The 25,522-nt window shown below is 62.1% G+C and overlaps 6 protein-coding genes across 6 annotated transcripts; 1 reads left to right on the top strand and 5 right to left on the bottom strand.

The window, feature by feature from the left end:
* Positions 1-22: 22 nt before the first annotated feature.
* On the bottom strand, positions 23-1,804 carry CHLRE_06g253789v5 (uncharacterized protein). Its single transcript, XM_043062648.1, has 3 exons — positions 1,446-1,804; positions 528-1,176; positions 23-415 (listed from the first exon to the last, which is right to left on the bottom strand). Exons 1-3 carry the CDS (start codon positions 1,488-1,490, stop codon positions 411-413), a joined length of 699 nt encoding a protein of 232 aa, XP_042923341.1. The 5' UTR covers positions 1,491-1,804; the 3' UTR covers positions 23-410.
* A 3,095-nt stretch (positions 1,805-4,899) lies between these two features.
* Positions 4,900-8,334, bottom strand: CHLRE_06g253679v5 (uncharacterized protein). Its single transcript, XM_043062638.1, has 4 exons — positions 8,161-8,334; positions 7,067-7,594; positions 6,088-6,736; positions 4,900-5,975 (listed from the first exon to the last, which is right to left on the bottom strand). Exons 2-4 carry the CDS (start codon positions 7,565-7,567, stop codon positions 5,971-5,973), a joined length of 1,155 nt encoding a protein of 384 aa, XP_042923340.1. The 5' UTR covers positions 7,568-7,594; positions 8,161-8,334; the 3' UTR covers positions 4,900-5,970.
* A 646-nt stretch (positions 8,335-8,980) lies between these two features.
* Positions 8,981-9,854, bottom strand: CHLRE_06g253569v5 (uncharacterized protein). Its single transcript, XM_043062635.1, has one exon. It carries the CDS (start codon positions 9,783-9,785, stop codon positions 9,510-9,512), a length of 276 nt encoding a protein of 91 aa, XP_042923339.1. The 5' UTR covers positions 9,786-9,854; the 3' UTR covers positions 8,981-9,509.
* A 48-nt stretch (positions 9,855-9,902) lies between these two features.
* Positions 9,903-19,964, bottom strand: CHLRE_06g253459v5 (uncharacterized protein). The gene is made up of 13 exons (XM_043062632.1): positions 19,604-19,964; positions 19,247-19,368; positions 18,951-19,052; positions 18,579-18,739; positions 16,562-16,609; positions 16,375-16,442; positions 16,007-16,205; positions 13,274-15,852; positions 12,747-12,911; positions 12,171-12,459; positions 11,804-11,964; positions 11,576-11,654; positions 9,903-11,409 (listed from the first exon to the last, which is right to left on the bottom strand). Exons 1-13 carry the CDS (start codon positions 19,732-19,734, stop codon positions 11,197-11,199), a joined length of 4,317 nt encoding a protein of 1,438 aa, XP_042923338.1. The 5' UTR covers positions 19,735-19,964; the 3' UTR covers positions 9,903-11,196.
* A 1,230-nt stretch (positions 19,965-21,194) lies between these two features.
* On the top strand, positions 21,195-22,140 carry CHLRE_06g253404v5 (uncharacterized protein). Its single transcript, XM_001696339.2, has 4 exons — positions 21,195-21,251; positions 21,322-21,439; positions 21,549-21,672; positions 21,830-22,140. The coding sequence occupies exons 3-4, from the start codon at positions 21,590-21,592 to the stop codon at positions 22,110-22,112; spliced, it is 366 nt and encodes a 121-aa protein (XP_001696391.2). The 5' UTR covers positions 21,195-21,251; positions 21,322-21,439; positions 21,549-21,589; the 3' UTR covers positions 22,113-22,140.
* A 1,570-nt stretch (positions 22,141-23,710) lies between these two features.
* CHLRE_06g253350v5 (uncharacterized protein) lies at positions 23,711-25,463 on the bottom strand. Its single transcript, XM_001696585.2, has 5 exons — positions 25,321-25,463; positions 25,125-25,213; positions 24,960-25,052; positions 24,657-24,734; positions 23,711-24,402 (listed from the first exon to the last, which is right to left on the bottom strand). The coding sequence occupies exons 1-5, from the start codon at positions 25,421-25,423 to the stop codon at positions 24,286-24,288; spliced, it is 480 nt and encodes a 159-aa protein (XP_001696637.1). The 5' UTR covers positions 25,424-25,463; the 3' UTR covers positions 23,711-24,285.
* Between the last annotated feature and the right edge of the window lie 59 nt (positions 25,464-25,522).

Genomic DNA, 25,522 nt, shown 5'->3' with positions numbered 1-25,522 from the left:
CCGCTGCTACATGACAAGGGAATGACTAGAATGACAGGACATGCAACGGTGTCTGTAGACACCACAAAAGACGGTGGGACGCGTCCTGCTTGTACTGCTGGCTAGGCTACCGGACATTGGTGCGCTACCTTACCGGACATTGCTTGAAAGCTACCGGACATTGCTTGAAATCTACCGGACAATCGTGCACTACCCTACCGGACATTGGTGCACTACCTTACCGGACATTGCTTGAAACCTACCGGACAATGCCTGAAACCTACCGGACAATGCTTGAAATCTACCGGACAATCTGGCGCTGCCCTACCGGACATTGGTGCGCGACTCTACCGGACAATGCCTGAAAGCTACCGGACTCTACTTTACCGGACAAATTGTCCCTTAATTAAATCGCATTGTCCGGTAACCGATTAGCCTGTATGTCCGGTAACAGATGACCGTATTGTCCGGTAAGATTAGGGGTGGGTTTTCCCAGAGTGCATGAATGCCACACCCCATGACTGTCACACCCCATGACTGCCACGCACCCACCTTGCTGGTAACCTCGGTGCCCGTGAGCGCCGTGTAGACGCCACCATGACTGGCGGGGTTGTTGTTGGTGGTGGTGATGGTGGCGGTGGTGGCGGTGTTGCCGGCCGTACTGCCCTCAACGCACGCCGACTGGCGGCCCCTCACTTCCTGCGCCGCCGCCAGCAGCTGCTCGTGGCCGCTGCCGGCCACAGCGTCAATCGCGGCGCGCCACTCCTCGAAGCTCCTGTCGCCCGCGCCGCCCGGCAGCAGCGCCGCCTGCAGCGCCTGCAGCTCAGCGGGCGCGGTAAACAGCAGGAACCACAGCAGCAGTCCCGGCTGCGACTTCAGCGTGGCCCGCAGCCGCTCCAGCTTGGGGCCGGAGAGTGCCGCCACGTCGGCGGCGGTGTAGGCTTTGCCGTTGGCCGGCGCCACGCCCACGCCCTCCAGCAGCTTGCGCAGCTTGGAGCCCAGCAGCAGCTTCCGATTGTTGCCCTTGACGCTGCTGGATGCCACGGCTTGCACTAGCCCGCACAGGATGGCGTGCAGCTGGGCAGCGCTGCAGTGCGCCAGCAGGCCGCAGCACACGGCGGCGGAGGAGATTTTGCCCGTGCTGGAGGTGGAGGTGGCGTCGGCCGGGAGCAGATCCTCCGGCAATGCAGCGGGCTTCTGTGAATGCACAGCAGTAGTGAGAGGCCGGGTCAGGCGAGGCGAGGGCAAGCGCCAGAACACGCCGCTGTGGTTACATGCTTCAAAGCAGCATTTGTGGGTCAGCGCGTCCGCTGGCCCCCAGCAGCCACACCCCATCACTCTGGGAAAACAAAGTTACCGGACAATCCAAAACCTACCGGACATGTGACCAGACTTACCGGACAAGTGCCGTACCCTACCGGACAATGCCTGAAATCTACCGGACAATAGTCCCCGGCGCCCCTTACCGGACATTTGCAGGCCGCGATTTGCCAAATCTTACCGGACACCATGCACACCAGTGAAAAGCCGGTTCAACAGCACCAGCATGCTCAGTTTATGTACTGTATTAATTAGTTGTGTGTTATTACCAAAGCGACAAGATCCTTGCACAGGGCAGAGCCATGTCCGAGTCCTACTACTATGCTGGCAGAGACAGCTTCCACACGTCTGGCGGTGGCTCCATTGAGTTTGCCGATAGCAAGGGCAACGTGGTGAACATGAACGACCACAGGTGCAGGAGGGGCGGCAGCGGCAGCGGCAGGCCCTTCTGGAACGGCGTTGGATGCATTGTTGATGACAAACGAATAGAGTTTGGCTCTATAAAGTGGTACGTACAATAAGAATTGAGAAATACGGCTTGTGTGCGAAACGAAAAAAAACCCACCGGTTCCAGTGGGTTTTCCGTTCGTCGCGTACACCTCGAATTCTTTATCCCCTGATGCACACACCTCACGCACTGCCGAGTAGCTATTGATAGTAGACATCAAAGACGCATTCCACTCCCAGGCGTGTCCTTGCACACGCGGTCGTCCGAGTCGGGGGCTGAGTTGGGTGTCAGGGGCGACGCTGGGAGTTGGGAGTCTGGGGCGACAAGCAACAAGGCCATCAGCAGCATGTGTGTGTGTGTGTGTATGTGTGGGCTTGTGTGTGTGTGTGTGCGTGTGTGTGTGTGTGTGTGTGTGTGTGTGTGTGTGTGTGTGTGTGTGTGTGTGTGTGTGTGTGTGTGTGTGTGTGTGTGTGTGTGTGTGTGTGTGTGCATGTGTGGGCTTGTGCATGCGTGTGCTCGTGTGTACACGAGGTGTGTGTGTGTGTGTATTGACGTGCGTGTATGTGCGTGCGTGAGCATGAGCTTGTGCATTTGTGTGTGTGTGTGTGTGTGTGTGTGTGTGTGTGTGTGTGTGTGTGTGTGTGTGTGTGTGTGTGTGTGTGCACGCTTGAGCGAACGCATGTGTGACGCCCAGCTGTGCGTGTCTCCAAGCGGGCAGCCCAGGGGGGCGTGTCCTGTGTGCGTGTGCTGTGGGGAAGTGTGTTTCCGGGCATATGGCCTGCTTGTGTGGCCCCAGCCATCTGAGCGGCAGGCACATGCATCTTATCCGGCTGTCGCCGGCCCAGTTTGATGCCAACCCCCAGGCACGCCCGCCTGGCCTCTCCATTGAACTTATGCAACTGCCTCCGGCGGTGGGGGTGACGGGCCTGTTACCGCTGGTGCCGCATGTGAAAGCGCGGCAAGCCGGCCTCGCGGTACAGTGTGTGTTGGGTGTGTGTGGTCTGCTGCCGTACGTGCCCCCGTGGACCCGGGTCGTGGCAGCGTGGCTGCGCCAGGTGCACCCGGCGGCAATGCCCCTGCGTTTGTTGGACCGTGTGCTAAATAAGTCGCTCACCCCGGCGGGCAAGCCGTTTGTGCGCCTGCTGAAAGCCATGACTAAATTGCCCACGGTGACTCTTGTGGCGCCGCCCGAGCCGGGCGCGTGGGTGAGTCATGTGCCGTTGTGGGCTAACCCGGCGCTGTGTGAGGACGGCCGCACGTGGGAAGTGGCTTTTGCGGATTTGTTTGCTCTGCCGGGACTGGCGTGTGTGGGCCAGCTGGTTGCAGCACATGACGGCCTGCACGAACTGCGGCAGGCATTGACATGCCCTTGGGCGGAGGGCTCCCGGTTTGGTGAAGCGTGTCCCTACCGTTCCAGCCCCTATTAAACCGATCGGTATGGGGGCGGTTACCGGGCGGTCACCCTGATAAACCGATGGTCAGCATCGGTTAGCATCGGTCAGGATTGGTATGGGTTGGCTGATCGGTAAAACCTCGGTAAACTTTGATAAAATGGTAACTTCCTGCTGGTAACCCATTGTTATGTGGCTCCTGCCCAGCCCTTGTCCAGGCTCTGCCCAGGCGCGCTCAGCCCCCACCCAGATGCCACCCAGGCCCGCCCAGCTGCCGCCCAGCCGCCGCCCAGGCCCGCCCAGCTGCCGCCCAGGGCCGCCCAGCTGCCGCCCAGGCCCGCCCAGCTGGAGAGGCGCCTACTGCCTGAGCATGAAACGTACCCCATCATGCACACTATTTATTACATTCTATGAACACCGCAGGTGAACAAGCTGGGAGGGCAAGACACCGGCTAGCTTTGGCTGCACAGAGAAGCAGCTGGAGAACGCCAAGAAGTAGGGGAAGTAGAGGGATAGTGCTTGGACAGTAAACTACATTGCAGGATGCCCTTGGTCTGTTGGGCAGTAGCATGGCGTGCATGGCGTGCGGGATAGGTGCACCAAAGCAAGTAGTACGACTGGCGGCGGGGGGCAGTGGGCGGTGAATGTTGTTGAGTCCTTGCAAGCACTTGTTGGTCGTGAAGCTGGCTTACATGCGTGTCAAGGTGTGCCAAAGAGTCATGTTGGTGCTGCAATTTATACGGCAGCCGGGTGCCGGGGGGTGGGGCGGCAACCGGGAGCCGGGGGCTGGGGCGGCAGCTGGGCGGGGGCTGGGGCGGCAGCTGGGCGGGCCTGGGCGGCAGCTGGGCGGGCCTGGGCGGCAGCTGGGCGGGCCTGGGCGGCAGCTGGGCGGGGCCTGGTTAGTGCGTGCGCTATGCGTATGTCCTGCGGCCTAGACGTTTCCCGGCACTTCTTTTTTTTTTTTTTTTTCTTCTGTACCTAGGCTTGTGGCGATAAGGCACAGCGGTGGGGCTCTGGCGGGTTGAGGCCTGGCTAGGACTCACAGTGCGCGGAGTCACACAGACTTTGTCCACAGGAGGGTTTGCAGCAAAGTCGGGGTTGGTGGAGTCAAGTTGGGCCCTGATAGCATGTGATTAATGTGATGGCTCGGCGTCTTCGGGTGCTGGGACTGTCCCCTCTGTAACTTCCGCATTCTTATACATGCCCGCATACGACATAACCAGCGCCCAACACTTAAACCAACACAGCAACGCTGCGCAATGCCCAGCTGTGCGTGTCTCCAAGCGGGCAGCCCAGCAGGGCGTGTCCTGTGTGCGTGTGCTGTGGGGAAGTATGTTTCGGGGCATGGCCTGCTTGTGTGGCCCCATCTGAGCAGCAGGCACATGCATCTTATCCATGCCCGCATCCGACATAACCAGCGCCCAACACTTGAACCAACGCTGCACAATGCCCAGCTGTGCGTGTCTCCAAGCGGGCAGCCCAGGGGGGCGTGTCCTGTGTGCGTGTGCTGTGGGGAAGTGTGTTTCCGGGCATGGCCTGCTTGTGTGGCCCCATCTGAGCAGCAGGCACATGCATCTTATCCATGCCCGCATCCGACATAACTGCATACATTGGATTATGTGTCCTAGCAATGGCATTACCAGATCTGGGAAGGGAGCTGGCTGGCATGCGCAATGGGGCAGCACTGCTGCATGAGAGACCCTACATTCAGCTTCTCAACTTGTTAGTATGACTCTCTCATAAGACTCATACTTTACGCTACAGATTTAATACTTACAAGTTGTTAAATGTATCGCTGAGCTGTTACAGCCTATCACCGCCGTTGCAAGCGATATCGGCATGCAGTGTTCCACGTTCACAAACCCTCTATGATACTGCACGATGCTATTTCATAGCAACTATGTTAGACACAAGGTTGCGAGCATGCTTGAGGGGTTGGCGGAGGTGCTACAAACTTGGTCAAAGTGGAGGCCTTTATCGCTGACCATCGCCGACCTGCACAAGATTCAAGGCCAAACAGGCTCACAGCCCGATAATGTAACGTTCTGACTGAGAACTCGCATTGTATCAGCTCAAAGCTCAAAGCGTCTACGTGTTTTGCTGTCACGGTCAACAACCATGCGTTTGCCCTGCCTGCGCTTTCGCACGGGGTCCTAATAGTTTCAATCGCTTATGCATGGAAATATCTGCTTACAATTCCCCGGCCGCCATATCCTCATGTCAACCTTGGTCTGCGCGCTAGGCATCGGTGCATGTGCTGCATGTCACCATGCCTGTTGCAACGCTGGTGGTGCTGTGTATGCAGGTGATATGTGCGCAAGCATGGAGGCGCATGGGGCCAAAGGAGCGCGACGAGGTAGCCAAAGGGACCCAGGAGCAAGCAAAAAGGGTATGTGAACAGGGTTGAACAAGGGCAGGGGAGCCGCTGCTACATGACAAGGGAATGACTAGAATGACAGGACATGCAACGGTGTCTGTAGACACCACAAAAGACGGTGGGACGCGTCCTGCTTGTACTGCTGGCTAGGCTACCGGACATTGGTGCGCTACCTTACCGGACATTGCTTGAAAGCTACCGGACATTGCTTGAAATCTACCGGACAATCGTGCACTACCCTACCGGACATTGGTGCACTACCTTACCGGACATTGCTTGAAACCTACCGGACAATGCCTGAAACCTACCGGACAATGCTTGAAATCTACCGGACAATCTGGCGCTGCCCTACCGGACATTGGTGCGCGACTCTACCGGACAATGCCTGAAAGCTACCGGACTCTACTTTACCGGACAAATTGTCCCTTAATTAAATCGCATTGTCCGGTAACCGATTAGCCTGTATGTCCGGTAACAGATGACCGTATTGTCCGGTAAGATTAGGGGTGGGTTTTCCCAGAGTGCATGAATGCCACACCCCATGACTGTCACACCCCATGACTGCCACGCACCCACCTTGCTGGTAACCTCGGTGCCCGTGAGCGCCGTGTAGACGCCACCATGACTGGCGGGGTTGTTGTTGGTGGTGGTGATGGTGGCGGTGGTGGCGGTGTTGCCGGCCGTACTGCCCTCAACGCACGCCGACTGGCGGCCCCTCACTTCCTGCGCCGCCGCCAGCAGCTGCTCGTGGCCGCTGCCGGCCACAGCGTCAATCGCGGCGCGCCACTCCTCGAAGCTCCTGTCGCCCGCGCCGCCCGGCAGCAGCGCCGCCTGCAGCGCCTGCAGCTCAGCGGGCGCGGTAAACAGCAGGAACCACAGCAGCAGTCCCGGCTGCGACTTCAGCGTGGCCCGCAGCCGCTCCAGCTTGGGGCCGGAGAGTGCCGCCACGTCGGCGGCGGTGTAGGCTTTGCCGTTGGCCGGCGCCACGCCCACGCCCTCCAGCAGCTTGCGCAGCTTGGAGCCCAGCAGCAGCTTCCGATTGTTGCCCTTGACGCTGCTGGATGCCACGGCTTGCACTAGCCCGCACAGGATGGCGTGCAGCTGGGCAGCGCTGCAGTGCGCCAGCAGGCCGCAGCACACCGCGGCGGAGGAGATTTTGCCCGTGCTGGAGGTGGAGGTGGCGTCGGCCGGGAGCAGATCCTCCGGCAATGCAGCGGGCTTCTGTGAATGCACAGCAGTAGTGAGAGGCCGGGTCAGGCGAGGCGAGTACAAGCACCAGGACACGCCGCTGTGGTTACCATGCTTCAAAGATGCAGGCGGCGGGCTGTATGTCTGCGGACCACGCGCGGCCGTGTACGCTGCTGGGCAATGCTGGCCATGCGGTACCCCACAGACATGGCTGCAATGCGCCAACTGAATATTTGACAGCAGTGCAGGCATGGGCCAAGCTGCGCGTACAACACAGTATCATGCGTCTTAATTGTTGTGGCTCTGGCTTCTGGCCCCGTTACCTACATGTGCGTTGAACCGTTTGCACACCAACCCACTCACATCCGGCTGCTCCCGAGGGGTCTTGTCAGTGGCAGCAGCAGTGGCGCTGTGTCCCGCCCGAAGGCGCAGCCGATGGCGCCGCCGCAGGGCGATCTTGGGTGGGAGCACGACGGCCGCCGCCATGGATGGAACGGAAGCTGTCAGCGTGGTGGATCCTCGGCGTTGGGCCTTGGAGCCGCTGCGCCTGACACGGCGGGTGGGCCTGTTGGCGTCAGCTACTGCTGATGTGCATGTGGATGTGGAGGGCTGAAGGTCCTCACAGCTCGCACTCGCATCAGCAGAACGGCTCTGGCAGTCCGCGGCATGAAAACGTGGATCTTCAACAGCGGTGGTTGCCAACAGGCCGGCGGATACAGAGACGGTGGTGAGCGCGACGGCGGACACGGCGGAGGCGGCGAGCTTGACGGCAGGCTTCGAGGAGGCAGGGGCGGCGGTGGAAACGGCAGAGGCAACGGCCACTTGGACCAGGGGCCGGACGGCAACCGCGCAGGCAACAGCCATGTAGGCGGTAGCCTGGAGCACGCACGCCTGCGCAGGGGAAGGGCGGAAGGGAGAGGATGGAGCAGTTGGCTCGCGAGCTGGCTGTATGCGATGGCTAATGGCTGTACACGATTTGGAACATGCGATAGAAATCAGTCGGGATGCCCGACACTGGCGTTTCTGTTGTCGATACATCCGCTGCCCTTGTGTTTGCGCAGCACGTCCCCATCCATGCGACACCTGCATGCCGGAGCAGCGCCTCCCCGCCTATCGCTTATGGGGTGGGGGAGTGCGCGGCGAGACGTTTCCAGTATTGTACAATGTACTGAAATGGGTTGATAAGCTATCGGCTTCGGTCGGTTAACGACAGCTGCACGAGATGTGTAGAATGTGATATGACATGATGGCGTGACGTGAACGCGCGCGGGCAGCCCCGTCACCTCCCCCGCCCAAACTCACAAGGACGGCTCAGATACATTCAGCGTGACACATTCTTCTTGAAGGGCTGCTTAAAACATTCAACAAGTCGATCGGCCTGACACGACCACGCTCCCGCACACACACCACGCACGCAACATCCCAAGCCCCGACTTGCTTTGTGCGCCCTTTCTTACCTTGGCGCGATTACGATGAGTAAAAGTGTGCTATTTCACTTGTTGTTGTGACGCCGAATACATAGGAGAGCAAGCAGGATGCGCTTCGCAAGACGTTGTCAAAGGGTCAACTAACAGCGGGCTGGTTTCGGTTGTATTGCGTCCCAGGCTTGTTGCGCACGGTGATGAACATGCATGAGTATAACTTGACACACCAAGCTGAAATAATAGTTCTGTGAAGCCCCATGCGGAGCGCGTACGTCGCACGGCTCCTCATTCGGCGAAAGATATGACCCGTCGCGCGCGGCCGGTTGGTCTCCTCAAGGGCCACCCGGGCAGCCCCTGCCGCCGGCAGCACGGGTCCCAAACAGATGTAAGCAGCATTGTGCCTTTTGCAAGCTCCCGAGCACAGGGACATGACGGTTCGGACGGCATTCATACGCCTTGACATGACCTAGCGGTACTTTCTTTGCGCTACCGGGGCTTGAAGAGCTGCAAGTTGAAAGTAAATTACCATCGACAGCCCGGCCCCAGACGCGGCAGAGCGGCGAGCCACCTACCCACGCGTGGGGTTGCCTGGGCAGACGAAGGGTCGCATCAGGCAGCGCACGGGCCTCTCCCTCTATCAAGCCGCTTTTGTGTAGATATAATCATGAATAATATGGCTGCGCAATGAAAGGCGCAGGGCGCGAACCCTTCGGCGAACGCGCGAGCCATTCCAGCGCCATCCTGACATCGCAAACTATGACAGACCGCGCTTATGCCCCAGCCGTATGCTGATTGTGACATTGTTGTAGCTGGCCATTAATTACGTATACCTGCGATGAGGTTTGGGGTTTATCCTCCTCGGAACTTACAGTACGAGAGGCACGCATAAGCCCTGTCCTGACCCTGACCGGCACTCAGCTCCCGGTCGGCTTATGCCCAGTGTAACCATCCTGGTCCCCATCGTCTCGTCACAATTCCCCGCTACCTCAACCGAAACGACCGACGACTACCCCCCCCAAACCCCGATGTTTATGTTGCATTAGTGGCCGGCAATACTCCTCAAACATACCGGGCCACACCAGTGGCCGGCAATACTCCTCAAACAGACCGAGCCACACCAGTGGCTGGCAATACACCTCAAACACACCAAGCCACACTAGTGGCCGGCAATGCACCGCAACCGGACAACGATGCTCCCGGCGACGTAGGCCGGCAAGGTATGCGGCAACAAACATGGCAGGCAGACAGGCACCCGCGCACTAGCACAACATGCGACATGCGGATACGCCTAGGCCTGGACCAAAGGTAAGGCGCGCGGCGGCCCTAGAGGCCGCCGGCGGTGGCCGGCCGGCGCCGGCGTGATGGCCGGCGGCCCGGCCGGGCTAGGGCGCCGGCGTGGCGCGCGCGCGAGAGCGCGTGGTCACGGACGGCGGCGCGCTGGGCTGTGGCGCGCCACGGCCGCGACCGCGGCCGCGGCCGCTCGGCAGCGGGACAGGCGCGGCGGCGGGCGCGGCGGCGCGGGGCTTGGGACCGCGGCCGCGGTGGGCACCGCGGCCCCGCCCGCGGCCGGCGCCCGTGCTGGGGAGGGCGCGGGGGGCGCTGCCGCTGGGCGCGGCGGGGCGGGCGCGGCCCGTGGCGGATGGCGGGGGCCTGGGCATGAGGGAGGCGGGCGGGCTCTTTAGGAATAGGAGTCTCTGCGGTAAAGCAGAGGATAAGGAAGTATTAATCGGCGGATAGCCGTGCAGCGCAGAGCGCTGCCCTACAATACTTCGGCAATGACAGTTGCCGTACTTCTCGCTCCATCGTCGGAGAACTCTGTTTCTCGAGGCGAGAAACGCTATTTATCCGCCCCAGTCGTGAACCGTTTCCCTCAACGATAGCGGGTCCACAGTCGCTCAGCGCGGTCGCTCAGCCATCTCCTGTGTCTCTCAGGTACATCAGTCTACAGCGAGCAACACAACCATCGGGACAGGCATCCAGTATTGGGTGCTGAGAGGGGGTGTCCGCGGGACCCTCCTACGGGTGCGCACCCAGCAGCGCTGCCATGCGCACTTTCGCAATGCTGTTAAATGGGACTGGCCTGACCCATTGCCACCCACAACCCGCCCATGCCAGCTGTGCAGCCTGCAGCTTTGATCAGGGCAGAAAGCTTCTTGCGGTGCAGCGACGGCCGTGCAAGAGGTCCCCTGCTGACAAAGCCTGCCAGGCCGTCGGGTTCATTGTCAGGTGTGGGCAGCCGTCCACACTGCAGCCCTAGTCCCTGCCGTCGCCCCTGTCCTAGCCTCTGCCGCCACGCCTGGCCCCGCCAAAGTTGCTACAGCATTTCCAACCACGGCCTCATCTATCCGTCGCAAAGTAACACCTCAAAACTCCGCCATCAAGGGAGTCCCTTATCTGCCACTCCTGCCACCGCCGCCCGCTCGCCGCTCTGCTAACGGCTCCCCCCTGCTGGGCCCGGCGTACGGTAGTGCTTTGCGGCCACAACAGCAACGATACACGGCGGGCGCACACAGCTTGAAGCACAGAGCTTAATGCCAACCGAAGGAGAAGCTGCCGGAGTCGTCACTGTCACGCGTGGACGTGGCCGCCGCCTGAAGCTTACACGCCATCGACAAAATGCCAGTGCCGTCACCATTGCAAATGTGGGCCCGCAATGCAGTGCGGGTCTCAAGGCGGTTTTCAGCCCGTGCACTGGGGCTGGCGCCAAAGACTCCCAATGTCACTCGCAAACCTGCCATACCGTCTGCTGCCGCTGCATCCATGTCGCAAGTCTGCAGTCTTATAGCATCGAATGGTTACAGCTGTGGGCCATTCCCTGAACCAGGCACGGCACACGGTAACCGCAGCCTGCCCGTATTCCAAATGAAGTGGCGAGAGCAGGAGGGGGGAAGGTGTAGATACCAGCCCAAACTGAAGCGAACCCAATGCAAAAGAGCAAGGAGAAGAGCGTGGCCTGTGCTTTGACAACGGGGGTGGGGGCGAGAGCACCCTTACACACCTGGGCCCTCATACCACTTCGCACCATACTGACGTCCTCCACGCGAGGCACAGTTACATACTCGCCTCGCTTTATATAATTGCCGCCACTAGTTGCCCCCCCGGCGCCACGTCCAACGGCCGTGCGGGGTAGATAACGTCGTAATGGCCGGGCAGGTGCGCCACCCAGGCCACCGGCGGGCCATGCTGCTGCGCCGCGGGGCCGTGCTTGATGGCTCCCACCGCACTGCCCGCCACGTCCAGCACCGCCAGCGTCACACCCAGCGCCGTGCAGGCCGCGATGATCTGCATGACGTTAAGGGGGGGGGCAATGGAGCACGTGGCCACTGGCCGCACCGGCATGCCTAGCAGTCAGCGTTCTTGCACCCCTGCCGCACTGAGCACCTTGTGCTGTGTGCGTTGTGAGTTGCCATGCACGTCACCAGCTAACACGTCAGGCACACGCACTCACCTGCAGCTGCTCAACCTCCACGCCCATGGGCAGCACGTGCCGCTCACAGATCTGGCGCAGAGTCAGGCCCGTGTAGTCCCTGTGCGCATCCAGCCGCGAGGTGCCAGATGGGGGCAGTGCGGGCACACTGAAGTGTCATGCCTCCTTGCCTTGCATTTATGCAGACGCGTGCCAACTGCCCGACTGCCCAGTGCGGTCTACATTCTACAAACAGCCCCGTTGGCTCACCCTCCGCAGCCGGGAATGAAGGGAGTGTAGAACTCCTCCGCCGCCATCAGCTCCCGCGCCGTCAGGCTGCGTGCGAAGCGGATCACCTCACCGCTCTGCTCGACGCTGTTAAAGAGGCGCTCCAGGCTGGACACGTCGGACGGCCGCGGCGCGTCGGGGCACTGCACATGGGGTGACGGAGAGCGGAGGGCAGAGAATCGGCGCGGCATGAGTGAGATACCTCAAGTGCAGGGCGGGTGGGACACCGGGTGGGAGGTCGCTGCAACGCACAAGCACGCGCCCTGAACTGGCGATGGGAGGTAACGAGCATGACATGCGGGTGATGCTGGGTCGTGTGCAGCGGCTGGGGCCTTGCAACTCGACGCACCTTGAACCAGGCGGTGCGCAAAAGGCGTAGCAGCCGCTGGCCGCCGCGGTAGGCCGCAGGGTCGTCCCGTGGGGGCACCTGCGCGCCGGCCGCAGCCGCAGCCGCAGCAGGCTGGCCCGGCGAAGCATGCATGGGGGCAAAGGCCGGGTCGCCACGCGCTGGCGTCAGCCTCAGCGGGCTCATGCCGGCGCCACGGCCGTCGTTTGCGGCCGGGCTGGTGGGCGGGGGTTGCTGCTGGAACTGCGGCTCGTCCAGTCGCGCCAGGTGCCGCGACACCACCAAGTCCAGCCTGTGTAGGAACGGGCAGGGGCGGGGTGTATAAAGCAGCATGAGCGCAATCACGCGCATAAGGGGATCGCAGGCGCTTCAGGTGACTGGGCAAATGATGTGGCGTGCATTCAAGGAAGGCGACATAGCTCCAACCCGGCAGCCAAACCCCACCACTCTCGTTCCTACCCCTCGCTTCGCTCGCCCCTCTCCCTGCCTCTCGACTGCAATCCCTTCCTGCACCCTGGACGCCCGTCTCAATCCATACCCACACCCGCCGTTCACTCCGTGCGACCAGCCTCCACCCACCGCTCCGCCAGCTGCGGGTCTGGCGCCGCCAGCACGTGCTCCAGCAGCCCGAACAGCGCCGCGCGGTAGAAGCAGTTGCCGTCGCCCGCCACACGCCGCGTGATGGGGAAGTCGTCCTCCAAGGACACAAGCTTGGCGCACAGCAGCGGCAGCAAGTCCGCGTACCTGATTGCAAGGGGAGGACCAAATGGCGTGACCGCGACAGTGCATTCCATAGCGGTAGCGTGTGTGCACGCGGCATGTCGAGTGGACATGGGGATGCTTGGCTTGTGTCAACACTTGACTGTTGCTCAAGACAAGCAGTTCAAGCAAAGGCTGCGTCCAAATCTCCGCGCCTACAAGGATCCTAATCTGTTCAACGCAGTCGCATTTCCGGGCACAACCGCAGAGAGCGCATGTGCCGGACCGTACATGTAAGACGGCAGAGCATGACATGGTTCTATTATCGTGTGAGAGTAGCAGGATACCCAGTAAGGTTAGCATTTCGTTGATGCAGTTGGCAATGCCGTCACTTGGCGCCCGCTCACCTTTGATGCAGTGCCGTGAGCGGCGCGAGCGCGCTGACCAGCATTCCGCTGCTGCTGTTACTACTGCCAGGCTCCTCAGTTGCCGCCGCCTGGGATGCAGGCGGTGCCTGCACCTCCGTGCTCCGCGGACTCACCGATGCCGCTGCCCCTGCCTCCTGATTGCCAAGCCGCCTCCGTGAGGGCGTCGCAACACTGCCTGGGCGCCCCACCTCGTCATCCTGAAGAGCAGCTTTACTGCCCATGGCTGCCGCGACCGCCACTCTCCTCGGCGTGGTTGCACCACCGATGCGCGGCAGGTGCTCCAGCAGGGGACTGCTGCTACGCAAGCGGCTGCTTGGTCTAGGGCTATGGCTGGGTCCCAGGCTATCCCCGCCTCCATCCTTGTCCCCGTCCCTGTGTCTGCTGCTGCTGTCCGTCAACCCGGTCATGCCGGCTGCCGCCAGCGCTGCCCGCGCCGCCTCCTGCTTGCTGAGCTGGATGGCTCGCTGCAGCTGCGCCTCGTCGTACAGCTCTAGGGCTCGGTCCGTGTCCGCCACCAGCTGCTGGGAGCTGACATGGCCGTGCCGGTGGGGGCTGGGGCTGGGGCTGAGGCTGGGGGAGGCTGCCGGGGCGGCGGCGCCGGCCGGCTCGGCGCCGTTGCTACGGGTGCCCGTATCGCCACCACCGCGCCCCCTGGGATATGCACGGCTGGCGTGTGGGGGTGCTGGGGAGACGTTGTCGTCGCGGTTGGTGGCGGCCGGGCCAGCAAAGCGGGCCTGTACCCGCGCGGCCGAGTCAGCTGCATCTGGGGCAGTGGGCACGGCGCTGCGGCTGTCGTATGTGCGGCTGGCTGGCTTTTGCTGCTGGAGCGACGGCAGGTCATAAGCGAATGGCGACGGCGCCTCCTGCGCTGACTGTGTCACTGTTCGTACTCTGCTGGTGCTGGTCGCATGGACGGCGCTGACGCTCGTCGCTCCGCGGGGCCAGGTCGCTGCCGCGTGTGCCGCTGCTTCGGGGGCTGCGGGTTCGCGAGCCTCAGCCTCTAGCTCGCGCCAACTGACGCTGCTGCTCAGATCTCGAGTGCGCGCGGGCTGCGGTGCGGCGGCACTGTAGTTGCCAGTCGGGCCGTTTGTCCGTGCTCGCGAGCTTGTCCGACCAGCCGTCTCCAGGATGTCGCTGTAGTGGTTCCGCCTGCTGCGAGGTTGCGGCAGGTCGGTCCCACCGCCAGCCGCACCAGACAGCAAGCTGGTTGGTGCAGCAGTGGTGGATGGTGGCGCATCCTGCATCCGTAGCCGAACCGTACTACCCGAGCGGCCACCTGACGTAACCGTCGCCACCGCAGCTGGTGCTACAGCCGGTGCAGTGCTACTGCTACCTGGGCCTGCATACCCGCTGCCGATGCCACTGCCGTAAGAGACACTGCTGCCGCTGCTATGCGCCACCAGTCGAGCCCGGACAGCGGCATAGTCGCCATTTACGGTGCCAGCGCCATCGCCACTGCTGCTGCCAGCAAGGGTACTGTAGCCACCCAAGTGCTGGCCGGTGGCCGCAGCGACTGGAGCAGCAGCATAAGCAGTAGCAGGCGGGTCACCCGCAGCGTAAAGCCCCGCACTGCGGCCGCCCCAGTCATAGGCTGCGGAGTTCAAAGAGGGCGACGCCTGGTACTGTGCTGCAGGGCGCGTTTTTTCCGGAGAGGCTGGTACCGTTTGCGGGATAGCCACTGACTCTGCGGGTTGCTGCCTGCTGCCGTTGCTGGTCCTGCCGCCGGCAGTGGCGCAACTGCCACCGTACAGCTCCACGTACTCGCGTTGCCACGGGTACGTGAGGGTGGAGGTAGAGCTGGCCAGGGGTTCGCCGCCGTAGGGTGCTGGTGCCAGCTGCTGCTGGCTCCGGTGGCCCCACACCTCCCGGGCGAACCCGACGCCTGACACTCCCAGCACCGTGCCGCCACCACCTGCCCCCGGTGTCCTTGCAGCCGCCGCAGCCTCCTGGACGGCCTGCAGGCGCTGCATCTCGCGGTGCATACGCAGCGCATGCACGGCTTCATCGACCGCCGCCGTGCCCGCCGAAGCCGCAGACGCAGACGCCGATGCCGACGGGTCCGGCCCGGCACCCTCCCAGTAGTCCAAGCCGCTTGATGATGCCGGGGCTGCGGGCCCAGGGCGCGACGAGGCGTGCCGCTGGGATGCGGCTGCAAGAAGCGACGGCGAAGTAAGACCATACATGTGCTCCGGGGAGGCCGGCTGTGCGGGCGCATGCTCCAAGCTGCTTCTGCTACTGTACATGTACTGCCTGCCCGCCGCTGCATTGTTCCTGTCCGTGGTACTGCTTGTGCTGACTTCTTGGTACCCGTAGCTGTCGCCAGCAGCCGTACTTGGCGCAGTGGCGGCGGTAGCGGTACGGCTGTCGTACGTGTTGCTGCCGCTCCTGAGACCCTCGCTGGGAGCCCAGGCACCATCATTTCCGCCTCCAGCCCTGCCGCTCACGCGCGCTGCCTGCAACTCACGAATGAGCGATTCCAGTTGATGCGCCTCGGGCGGTACGAGCAGTGCGGCAGAGGCGGCGGCCGACGCGCGAGCAGCAGCGGCCTCGATTGCAGACTGCAGGGGGAAAGGCCCAGGTTCAGCGGACCAACACTTCAGCAATGTGAAACTGGGACCGCTAGCCCTCCAGCCATGCCGTTCGCGCCGCACCATAACCAATACAGGTGTGCTCACATTCAGCAGCCGCCACCAGCCCCCCAGCCCCGCTTACCGCCAGTGCCGCATGCGTCTCGCGGACCTTGCGCGCCATCTTGACCTGCAGCTGCTGCAGCTGCTGCTCCTCGGCCCGGCCGGCGGCCAGCGAGGCCGAGCTGCTGATGAGCTTGTCACAGTCCAGCAGCAGCCGAGCAGCCGGGCCCTCCGCCAGCGACGTCAGGCAGCCCAGCACACTGGCTTGCACAGAGCCCAGCCTGACGGGGGCGCGGCGGCGACAAAGCACGACGGCGCACGGGGCACATAACAGGACACAAGTCATCCTTAGAGGAAGCCATTCCAGCCCAAAGTACCAGCACAACCAGAGCACTCCGCCCGACGTACGATCTTGGGCATGCACGCGCACCCACCCTCCCAGCCACCCACCTGACCGGCCGCGCCAGCAGCTGCGCCGTGTCGGGCAGCTGGGCCGCCACCCGCAGCAGCTGCAGCAGCTGCACGGCAGCACGCGCACGGTATCACGGGTGCAGCCACAGGTGCAGCCCCATGAACACGGTGCGATTTGCGTATTGCACAGCTTTGACACTGAAGCCGCACCGCAGCCGCGCCCCACCTGATAGAACAAGGCGCCGCGCCGCGTAAGCTCAGCGAGGCTCCGGCCCTTCGCACACGTACCAGCAGCGCAGAAGCATGGGAGCAGTCAAAGGAGACCAAGTCGGTCCGTCCTAGAAAACATAGACTTGATTTAAGCATATAGCTTTACAGTAAATGTCAACAAGGTGACTACCATGACTGCAACAGCGGCCTCCTGCCCATGTTGCCTACTCGGACTGGCGCCACACGCGGCCTGCCAGGAGGCCGCTGTACACCTGGCCTTCCGCAGCCGGGCCGTCCAGCTGCACCCCGATAAAGGTGGGCGCCAGAGTGCAGGGCTATCAAGATGCAGCGTGAAGCACCCCACTGCCCAACACTCCCAGGTGGCGACGCAGCGGCTTTCCAACGGCTGCAAGACGCGGCGGCGCAGCTGCGGCTGTTGGGCGCCGCGGCCGCGCCGGGCCATGTGCACAGCGGCAGCGGCAGGGCCTCTCGCCAAGGCCTGTGGCGTGCCCATATGCACACGGCTTCGCTGGGCGCCGTCGCGGCTGCTGGTAGTGGCGTGGCGGAGCTGCTGTGCCACACCTGCCGCAGGGCTCTGGAGCAGGGCCATCTCGCTGGCGGTGGCTGCTGTGCTGGCGAGGTGGGCTCACTCCCCCTGCGTGATGTGGTAAGGCGATGAGATTACGCAAGCTGTACTTGCACCTCAAGCTCTCAGCACCACGCTGCGAGCATACCACACACCGCGACAATCGTGATGACCTTCCCCGCTGACCCAGGTCACGACGACTCCCGGCCTGGAAGGAGGCAGACACCCGGCCGCCATCGACGCTGCAGCTGGGGCCTCAATCCACGACAGCGATGACAGCCGCCTACTGGCGGCCGCTCTGGAGCACGTGGCCGCAGCGCGCGGGGCGCTCAGCGGCCTGCCGCAGCTGCAGCTGCAGCCGCAGCCGCCGACACCGACACCGACACGGGCATCGGCAGGTGGGCCGGGCACTGGGTGTTGCTCGCTCTGCGGCAGCGGCACTTCGGAAGCCCATGGCGGGCATGGACTCCTGGCACAGCTGTACTTAAAGCCTTGACCCACCGAAACCATCTGCACGCCCGAGTATGAGCCTCGCGTGGGGTTTGCACTCCTCGCAGGTGCACAGGACCAGCCCACCAGCCACAGAGCAGCGGCTTGTGGTAACCCGGCACAATGGAGGTTGCGCTTGCCGGACGCCGGCAGCGCCAGCGGCTTGGCCCATGCAGAGGCCCAGCTCACGACAGCCATCCGCCTGCTCGCCGCCACCGCACATGCCTCGCCCCCATTTCCCGACGAGCCCAGCGCCGAGCCCAGCACTGCCGGTAGCTCAGCCGGGATGCAGCTGGGTGCTCCAGCACCCCAGCACGGCGGCAGGGCCCCCCTTTGCGGAGACGATGCCCGGCAGCAGGTGGCTGCGGCGGCTGTGGCGGCTGCGGCGGCAGAGGCAGCTGCGGCTCGGGGTCTGCTGGCTGAGGCACACAGGCTCCGCGCTCGGGTCCGTCAGCTGCTCTCACAGCCCGCCGCAGCCCGCTGTGACTGGGCAGCGGCGGAGGAGCTCCACCTGGCGGGGCCCCGATGACCCGCTGTGTTGGCGCTGCGAGTTGGATGGCTGCTAGCGCCTGCAAACACCCCAGTACATGACTGGCAGCAGCCCCCCATGACCCATGTGCCTGGAGCTGGGGCGCGGTCGTGAGCACATGCGCCCTAGCTCTGTCGAAGTGTGTCATTCGATGCGACCGCACGTGAGCGCCAGTGATCCCCGGTGCTGCTTCTGACGGTCAGCTGAAGTGCCTAACGCATGCGGTAGACGGTAGACAACGCTCCCTGTCTGCACTGCACCCCCAACTCTGGAGCCAAAGCATACTGTGTGTAATGCCAAACCCGCTGCCGTTGACAGTGCTCACATGAGTTCTCAAACGCGCAAGGATCGCATGGAAGTCCTAACAAGTTGCCTGGACACCACCTGCTACGGTCCGTGCGCCCGCCCTCGCCCGCCCTGCATCCGCACCTGCAGCAGCGCCGCCAGCGTGCCCCCCAGCCCGCCCTCCACCAGCACCGCCATCAGCAGCAGCGGCGTGGCGGCGTACGGACCCCGCTGCGCCACGTCCTGCAGCACCCCCGTCAGCTCGTCCAGCACGCCGCGGGTGGCCCGGTCAAACTCCAGGATGCCTGTGGAGCAGGGTGTCGGGAATGCGGGTGCGGGTGGTGGGGGCAGGCGGGCAGAAGGCATGGCACCGGGTCACTGATGGCTGCGACCGACATCCATGTATGCTGCCACGTATGTGTGTTTGCGTTTGCGTGTGTCGAGTGCACCCAGCCCACAGCCCAGCCATCAACCAGCCGAGTGGTGTACGCAGCAACCCGGATCCTCCTGTCTCACCCTCCTTGAAGCCGGACAGGTCCAGGTACCTCATCAGCTCTGTGCAGCAGCCCATCGCCGAGATGGACCACGTCAGCACTTGACGGACCGTGCCGTGCGTGCCTGCAGCGTGTCGCCGTGCGTGGTGGCCGCCAGAAGGGCGGCATACAAGTGATATATATTCAGGCAGGTTCGGCGCGCTACGGTGAGAGCGCACCCCCAGCGCCAACCAGGAAAAGGCGTAGCCCGCACGGCGGCCGCCGCCGATTGATGTCACCGCCGCCGCAGTCCACAACTGTTATCTACCGGCCACTCACTGCGAGAAGAGACCAGAGACCGCCGGCTGCAGCTGTCGACGGTTGTGGCCAGACGCTCGTAGAGTCCACTCAGTGAGGCTCGGGGTTGTACCGCACGCACGTCTTCCTCGCATAACGGCACGCTGTAGCGAGGCAGGTGCCGGAGCGTGGCATGGTGAGGCTTGGCAGTACAGCAGCTGGCCATTTCTCACAAGCGAAGGTGCAGACTCTTTCCCCACGGAAAGCCCACCCCTGCCATCCCCCTAGCCTTCTCCCCACCATGCATATGGCCTGGCCACGTTATAGGTGTGCATGCCTGTGGCCCATGCGATTCATGGATACACAGTCTAGCGTGCGCGACGATCGGCAGGCGCGCACCTGCGCGTGGAGAGCTGCACGCAGGTCCTTTCCGGCGGTACGTCCCCAGCGGGCTGGAGTAGGGCTGCGACCCTTTCGCTCAAGTCTTCGAAGCTGACGCGCTCCGCTGTGCATCCCAGCACAACCGACATCGCTCTTGTCTCAGTCATACTTACGCATGCCTGAAGCTTGTGGTTGGGCCATTCCAGGCTTGCGCATAATTTTCTTGCAGTGGCCGCAGCAATCCATTCGCAAGCTTTGTATCGTTACGCTTTTATCAAGCACCATATAACATAGAGAAAGAGCCTAGCCTGCCAAGCTCTCGAACTCGGGCTTTTGCCTTTTGCCGGCAGTCAAAGGAAGGCTACATGTCAAAAGTTGCTCAGAGATGTCAACACTGGGATATAACTACACAGGACATACAGGCTTGATTGGCAGCCGGGGACGGTCAACGTCCGTGCAGAGCCGTGGAGGTCGGTTCCGAGGATCCGAGACGATTCGAGCAGCACCCCGGCAACTGCGGTACCTGCTGGCCACTGCAGGGTCCTGGAGGGTCCGCACGCAACCCAGCTCTTAGAAGCATTGCGTTGTGTTCTTTGTCGGGCCTGCGTTAACGCGTGGTGGCATGGTGCATTGGCCACCAGTGGCGGAGCAGGAGAGGCCACGGGAGAGGCGTGGGAGGCGCCTCACCTGCGGAGGAGACAAGGCACATGCGGAGGAATGACACGAGCCGGATTGGCATTTCCTAAGCGAACTCTTCCCGGGGTTGTTCCTTGTAAGTGCCTAAGCCCCAGGCTTGGTGGCAATGACTGGGAGACGAAGCTGGGTTAGTCGGCGTCCAAGAGAGAGTCGTGGCCTCGTGGGTGGAGGGTTCCGGGTTTCTAATTCCCAGGAGCCGTGAACACAGAACAGGGTGCAAGCAGGGCACAGCGATAGCGACATATTAGGCCTCTGTGAACTGAGTGGCAGTCACCGGGGACCAAGCGTGGCTGCGTGGATAGGCCGGCGAGACCTCAGGATTTCCCAGTAATTAAACAGGCAATGGCACGGATCAGTCGCCGACCCGGCGACCGCCACAGGTTTCACCGCGACCCAGGCCCGGCTCACCTTCCACAGGTACGATTGGCCTACCAAGGTAACGCTTGATACTATGGAAGACCTTGCCTGGGCACCGACCCCTCGTTCAAGGGGGCGTGTCATCCCTAATTCCCTTTGGCATAGGTGGGGCCGTGGGGGCAGGTGGCCGCACCTGAGCGGCTGAGCGACTCGGCACCCTTCAGGCCTTCACGAGCGTGCGCTGGGTAGCAGCCCACACAGAACATGGCAGCTGGCATATCGAATCCACACTTTATGCACATGTATCGCACGCTATCCCGGCCTGCTATGCTCCTGTCCCATAGCTACCAGTTCCAAAGTCAACAGCAGGTTAACCCCTCCGCGCGGAACTGCGTCCTCATTCTTCCTCCCCTGTGGTGTTGCAATGCCCCAAACGCCGTGCAGGCATGCGCCATGCCCTGCCATGCCGTACTGGGTGAAGTGTGTGTGGTCGCCCAGGACTGCCCCCGACTCCTGGATATGTGTCAATACAATGTCTAGCACACCTGACCACAGACCATCGAAAGTATCGAAGGAGCTCGCAAACGCGGCCTGCGATGACTTCAAGCGGAAAGCAAGTTGCTCTACCACGTTCATGAGCCCTGGACATACTGATTACGCTTTACATGTCCATTGATTTACAGGCTATCGATGAAGCGAAGAAGCGTGCAGTCGCGCAGCGCGTGGACTATGACACCTTCAAGAATATGGTGCTGACCGCGCACCTGAAGCCGATCACGGCGCCAAAACAGCTCAACAATGGTGAGAGCAGGGCGTGAAACGGGCCGAGGCAAGTTACCGACCATTCGATGAATTTGTCTGGCACCATCGACCCCTCGATTGTCCCGCGGCCCGCGGCTGCGCTGCTCAGACCGGCCGCTGCCTTGCTGGAGCTTCGGCGTGGACGGGAAGATGCTTAAAGAGCAGATCAGCCAGTCACAGCTGCCACCAACCACACCCACGGAAGTCCCAACCACGAGTGGCGACTTCACACGGTGAGGTGACCGCAGGACTCCGCAGATTTGTGGCAACTGCGTCCGCTGTTGACCATTGCACCGGGTAGTACATATTGTCTAATGTGCAACGAAAAGAAGCCATTGATGTAGCAAACATGACGGTTAAGGTGAAGAGGCTCATTGCTACTGCCTGCAGGGACTGGCGCCGCAACTGCCCCACGCCGGACGACAAGTACCGCTACCTGAAGCTGTGCGGGCCGGAGGGGCTGCAGGCGGTGTTCCGAGTGGAGATCAGCGCCGAGGTGCTGCGCGAGATGCTGGCGGTGCTGGAAGCGTGCTGGCTGGGGCACGGCGGTGTCGCAGAGGAGGCGGAGGGTGGTGCCGGCGCGGCGCTCCTGGAGGCGGCCTTTGTCGTGCAGGTGCTGGAAGCCGTGTCGAGTAAGTGCTGTGCTCTCTGGAAGGGAGGGCTGCGTGGATAGCTGATGCGGACAAAAGGGGATGACCAGACGACTGGTTTGATGAAAGGTTTTACATCATGCACGCCACACAGTCAAGTCCATACGGTATCCCGCACCAGAAGCAGCCACACCATCAACCATGAGTCCATGATTGACCGCTCTACCTTTCCAGGGTCAATCTCAGCGTGGGAGCCAAGGGCCTGTATCGCAAAAAAAACGGCACTGCACTCATACCATGCCGCTGCCTGCCATCACTGCAACTCTCCAACTCCGCTCGATTTTTTGCCACATTCCCATACAGCTGCCGGACGTTTCTCCTTGACGGTCAAGCTGCTGGGCTCCTCCGCCAAGCCCACCCTGGAACGCCTGTTCTCGGGGCTGCAATCCGCGGTACTGGCATCCCAGGCCGCCCACCAGGGCAAGCAGGAGCAGCCGGCAGCAGCAGAAGCGCCGCACGAGGAGGGTGGCTCCACGGTGGACCCGTGCAGCCCCACGCGCGTTGCCGCGCTACAGGCCATGTACGGCCTGCCGCCATCATGACCCACCCTGCAGGGCTGCCGGCACCATGCGATTGTCGGCTTCGGCGCCTTGCCGGTTTGCAGCGGCTGCACACGCCGCCGCACAAGCCACTGGTAACGCCACGCATGTTGCTACAGCTGCCGAGGCGGATGGTGTACCCTACCCCTACCAGCAGCGCATCGACCAGCCGCCACTGGACTACCATGACGCTAGTACCAACGTCCCATGGCCCGCTGCACTGCTTGTGGGCGCAGCAGCGGCGCAGTGCTGCGTCCATTCCCGCAGCCACTGCCCGCGGCTCTGGCATTGTTACCGCGCCCGGCTGATGCCGCCGACACGATCACGGGGAATCAGGCGCAGTTCTGAGCCGTGTTTAAGGAACACATTGCCGGCAATTTGTTGGGGGTTGATGCCAACGCCATCTGCAAAGATATTGAGAGGCGCGGTGGCAGGGTTTGAGTGGAGTACAGGCTAGTATCAGGACGGCACCACCGGTACGTGCCTGTGATGGAGTTGACGGCCCCGCTTGTAACGGGCAGCTTGTTAGTCGTCTGTCTACACCCCGCCGCCTCTTCCACCACCACCACCGCCATGTACGCATGCATGCAAGCCACTGCGGCTCCCAACTCCCAACTGCCACAGCCAAGCAAAAGGCTGCTCAGGGCGCCAGGGGGGGGGGGACTTGGCGGTGCTGGGGCTTCAGCCGCGGGCTTCAGCTCACCGTTTGTAATAATGGCGCTTGTCTGGGCGGGCACCTTGAACTGCAAGGCAGAGTATGAGCCACACACATACAACAATACAGCCCGTTCAGAGCTCGGTCCAAGTGAGACGTCCCCCGTTCGGCTCAAGCGGCATCGCTCACCTCCTCGGCCGCGAACTTGAGGACCGCAGTGAAAGGCGCCTCCTCTGGGACGCTAAACCTGTGGACGTCATAGCAGCGAAGTCGCTGAAGAGCGTCCTCAGCAATCAACCCGCGATTTTGCGCTTACACTCTGAATGGAAGCTTTGGGTCCGAAGTGAGCGTTACTTTGAACGTAACCTTGGTCCTGCAATTGTTTGCAATTGGCCGATCAGTATGCGCGCCTGGCTGAGGATGTCAGCGTTCAACTTACACAGCAGCAGCTTGTTGGCTCATTTTCAAGCTTAGATATCAGTCAACAGGTGAAAGGCAAACCTCACTGCTGCTGTAGCGCATGTAAGCTCAAGCCTCGAGGAAAGCCAATGAGCACCACCATCAGCGCCCATGCAACTCCCGGCAGGACGGCAGGTCCCCCATCGGCGCTATGGCCGCCTGGCTCTCCTGCGCCGTGAGTGCAACACCAACACCCGATCTAGCTACTTTCATCACGCGCACAATTTGAGGCTTCAACTACAGACTGATGCCGCGGGTACAAAGAGAGGAGTCACACCAAAGAACGGCCCCAACAAGCTGGTGCCTCGTACATCACGATGGCCGTTGCAACAATGATGTCAACAGCCAAAACACGTCCTCGGCACAGAAAGCTGCCACGCGAGCAGTACACCGTCAAGCTAATCATCGTCCGTTCATGCCCGCAAGGTGCCCAAATTTCCCCCTTCTAGGGCGAAGCGCATACTGGGGCAGTGCCAGATGCGAAACGTGGCGCGCTGCTAGTGCAGAGGCTGAATATGCCAAGCTTCATTCAAAGCAAGCTTATTAGTGCTTCTCGCATTCCTTGGCGTAGGCGTCCGAGTCCAGCAGGCTGGAGAGCTCGCCCTTGTTGGACAGCTTCACCTTGATGATCCAGCCCTCCTTGAAAGGCGAGGAGTTCACCTGCGCCCGTGCACACGACGCGAAAGGTTTTGCACGGAGCACGGGTACAGGAAATGTGCTTTCATGACCAAGTGGGCGTTGAAGACTCCAGTCACACCGCACCCGCAAAGAAAAACAGCGAAGGTTACACGTGGGGCAACGTGAAGTGCCTGCACTGTCACAGGCACAATGCCCCGTGTATCACCAAACCCTGCAGCATACGGGTTCCCCCAGCTAGGCTGTGGCTGCTGTCAGGCCGCACTACCAGCACCTACCGTGCCGGGCTTGTCGACCAGCAGGGAGTTGACCTCCACGACCTCGCCGCTGATGGGCGAGTACACGTCGCTGGCGGCCTATGGAAGAGGGGGCAGCATGCAAGGCAGAGGCCACAGCTGATTCGGGGGTCAACATATGCCGGGTTGCGGGCTGGCATGTCGAGTGCGGCTCAATGTCGCACACTGGCAACTTTGCCGAACGCCCCGCCCACGGCCACATGCCAGGAACTATAAGGATCATGTGTAACAAGCGCGAGTACCCAAAAGGACCAGCTTGCCGAACGCGGCGCGTTGCCTGCTTACCTTCACGGACTCAACTACGCCAAAGGTCTCGCCCTTCTTCACCGCCTTGCCCACATCGGGCAGCTCCACGTACACCACATCACCCAGCTCGCCCTGCAAGATCGTGGCAACACAAATTGTGTCAGCGCGACGGGGCGTGGGGGATTTCGCGTGAGCGGGCGCTACCTGAGCGTGGTCCGAAATGCCCACGGTCGCAACGTCGCCGTCGACCTTGGCCCACTCGTGCGAAGCAGCATACTTGTAGCCCTTCTCGACTGCGGGCAAGGTGAGAGCACGACCAATTGTTGCAAACTGGCACCCAACCGACACGCCTCGCCCGAGGACAAGCCACAACTTGTGCCAGTTATACCCGTGGTCTCACCAGTAGCGTAGGCGCGCATAGCGGTCGCGCCAGCAAACTGCATGACCTGGGCCTGCAGACCCAGGTTGCCGAGGGCAAGGCTGCCGAATGCGCGAAGGGCCATGGTTGCTAGGTGTGGGGTTTATGAAGGAAGACGTGTAAATTGCTCTGCGGGTGATCGGTGCGCATTTTGGGGAGTAGCCTTGCAAAGTGGGGTGTGCAT

The sequence above is a fragment of the Chlamydomonas reinhardtii genome, chromosome 6 (genome assembly GCF_000002595.2).
Source record: "Chlamydomonas reinhardtii strain CC-503 cw92 mt+ chromosome 6, whole genome shotgun sequence".
Lineage (NCBI taxonomy): Eukaryota > Viridiplantae > Chlorophyta > Chlorophyceae > Chlamydomonadales > Chlamydomonadaceae > Chlamydomonas > Chlamydomonas reinhardtii.
Note: the sequence above shows the minus strand (reverse complement) of the source record. Positions and strands in the feature narration are given on the sequence as shown.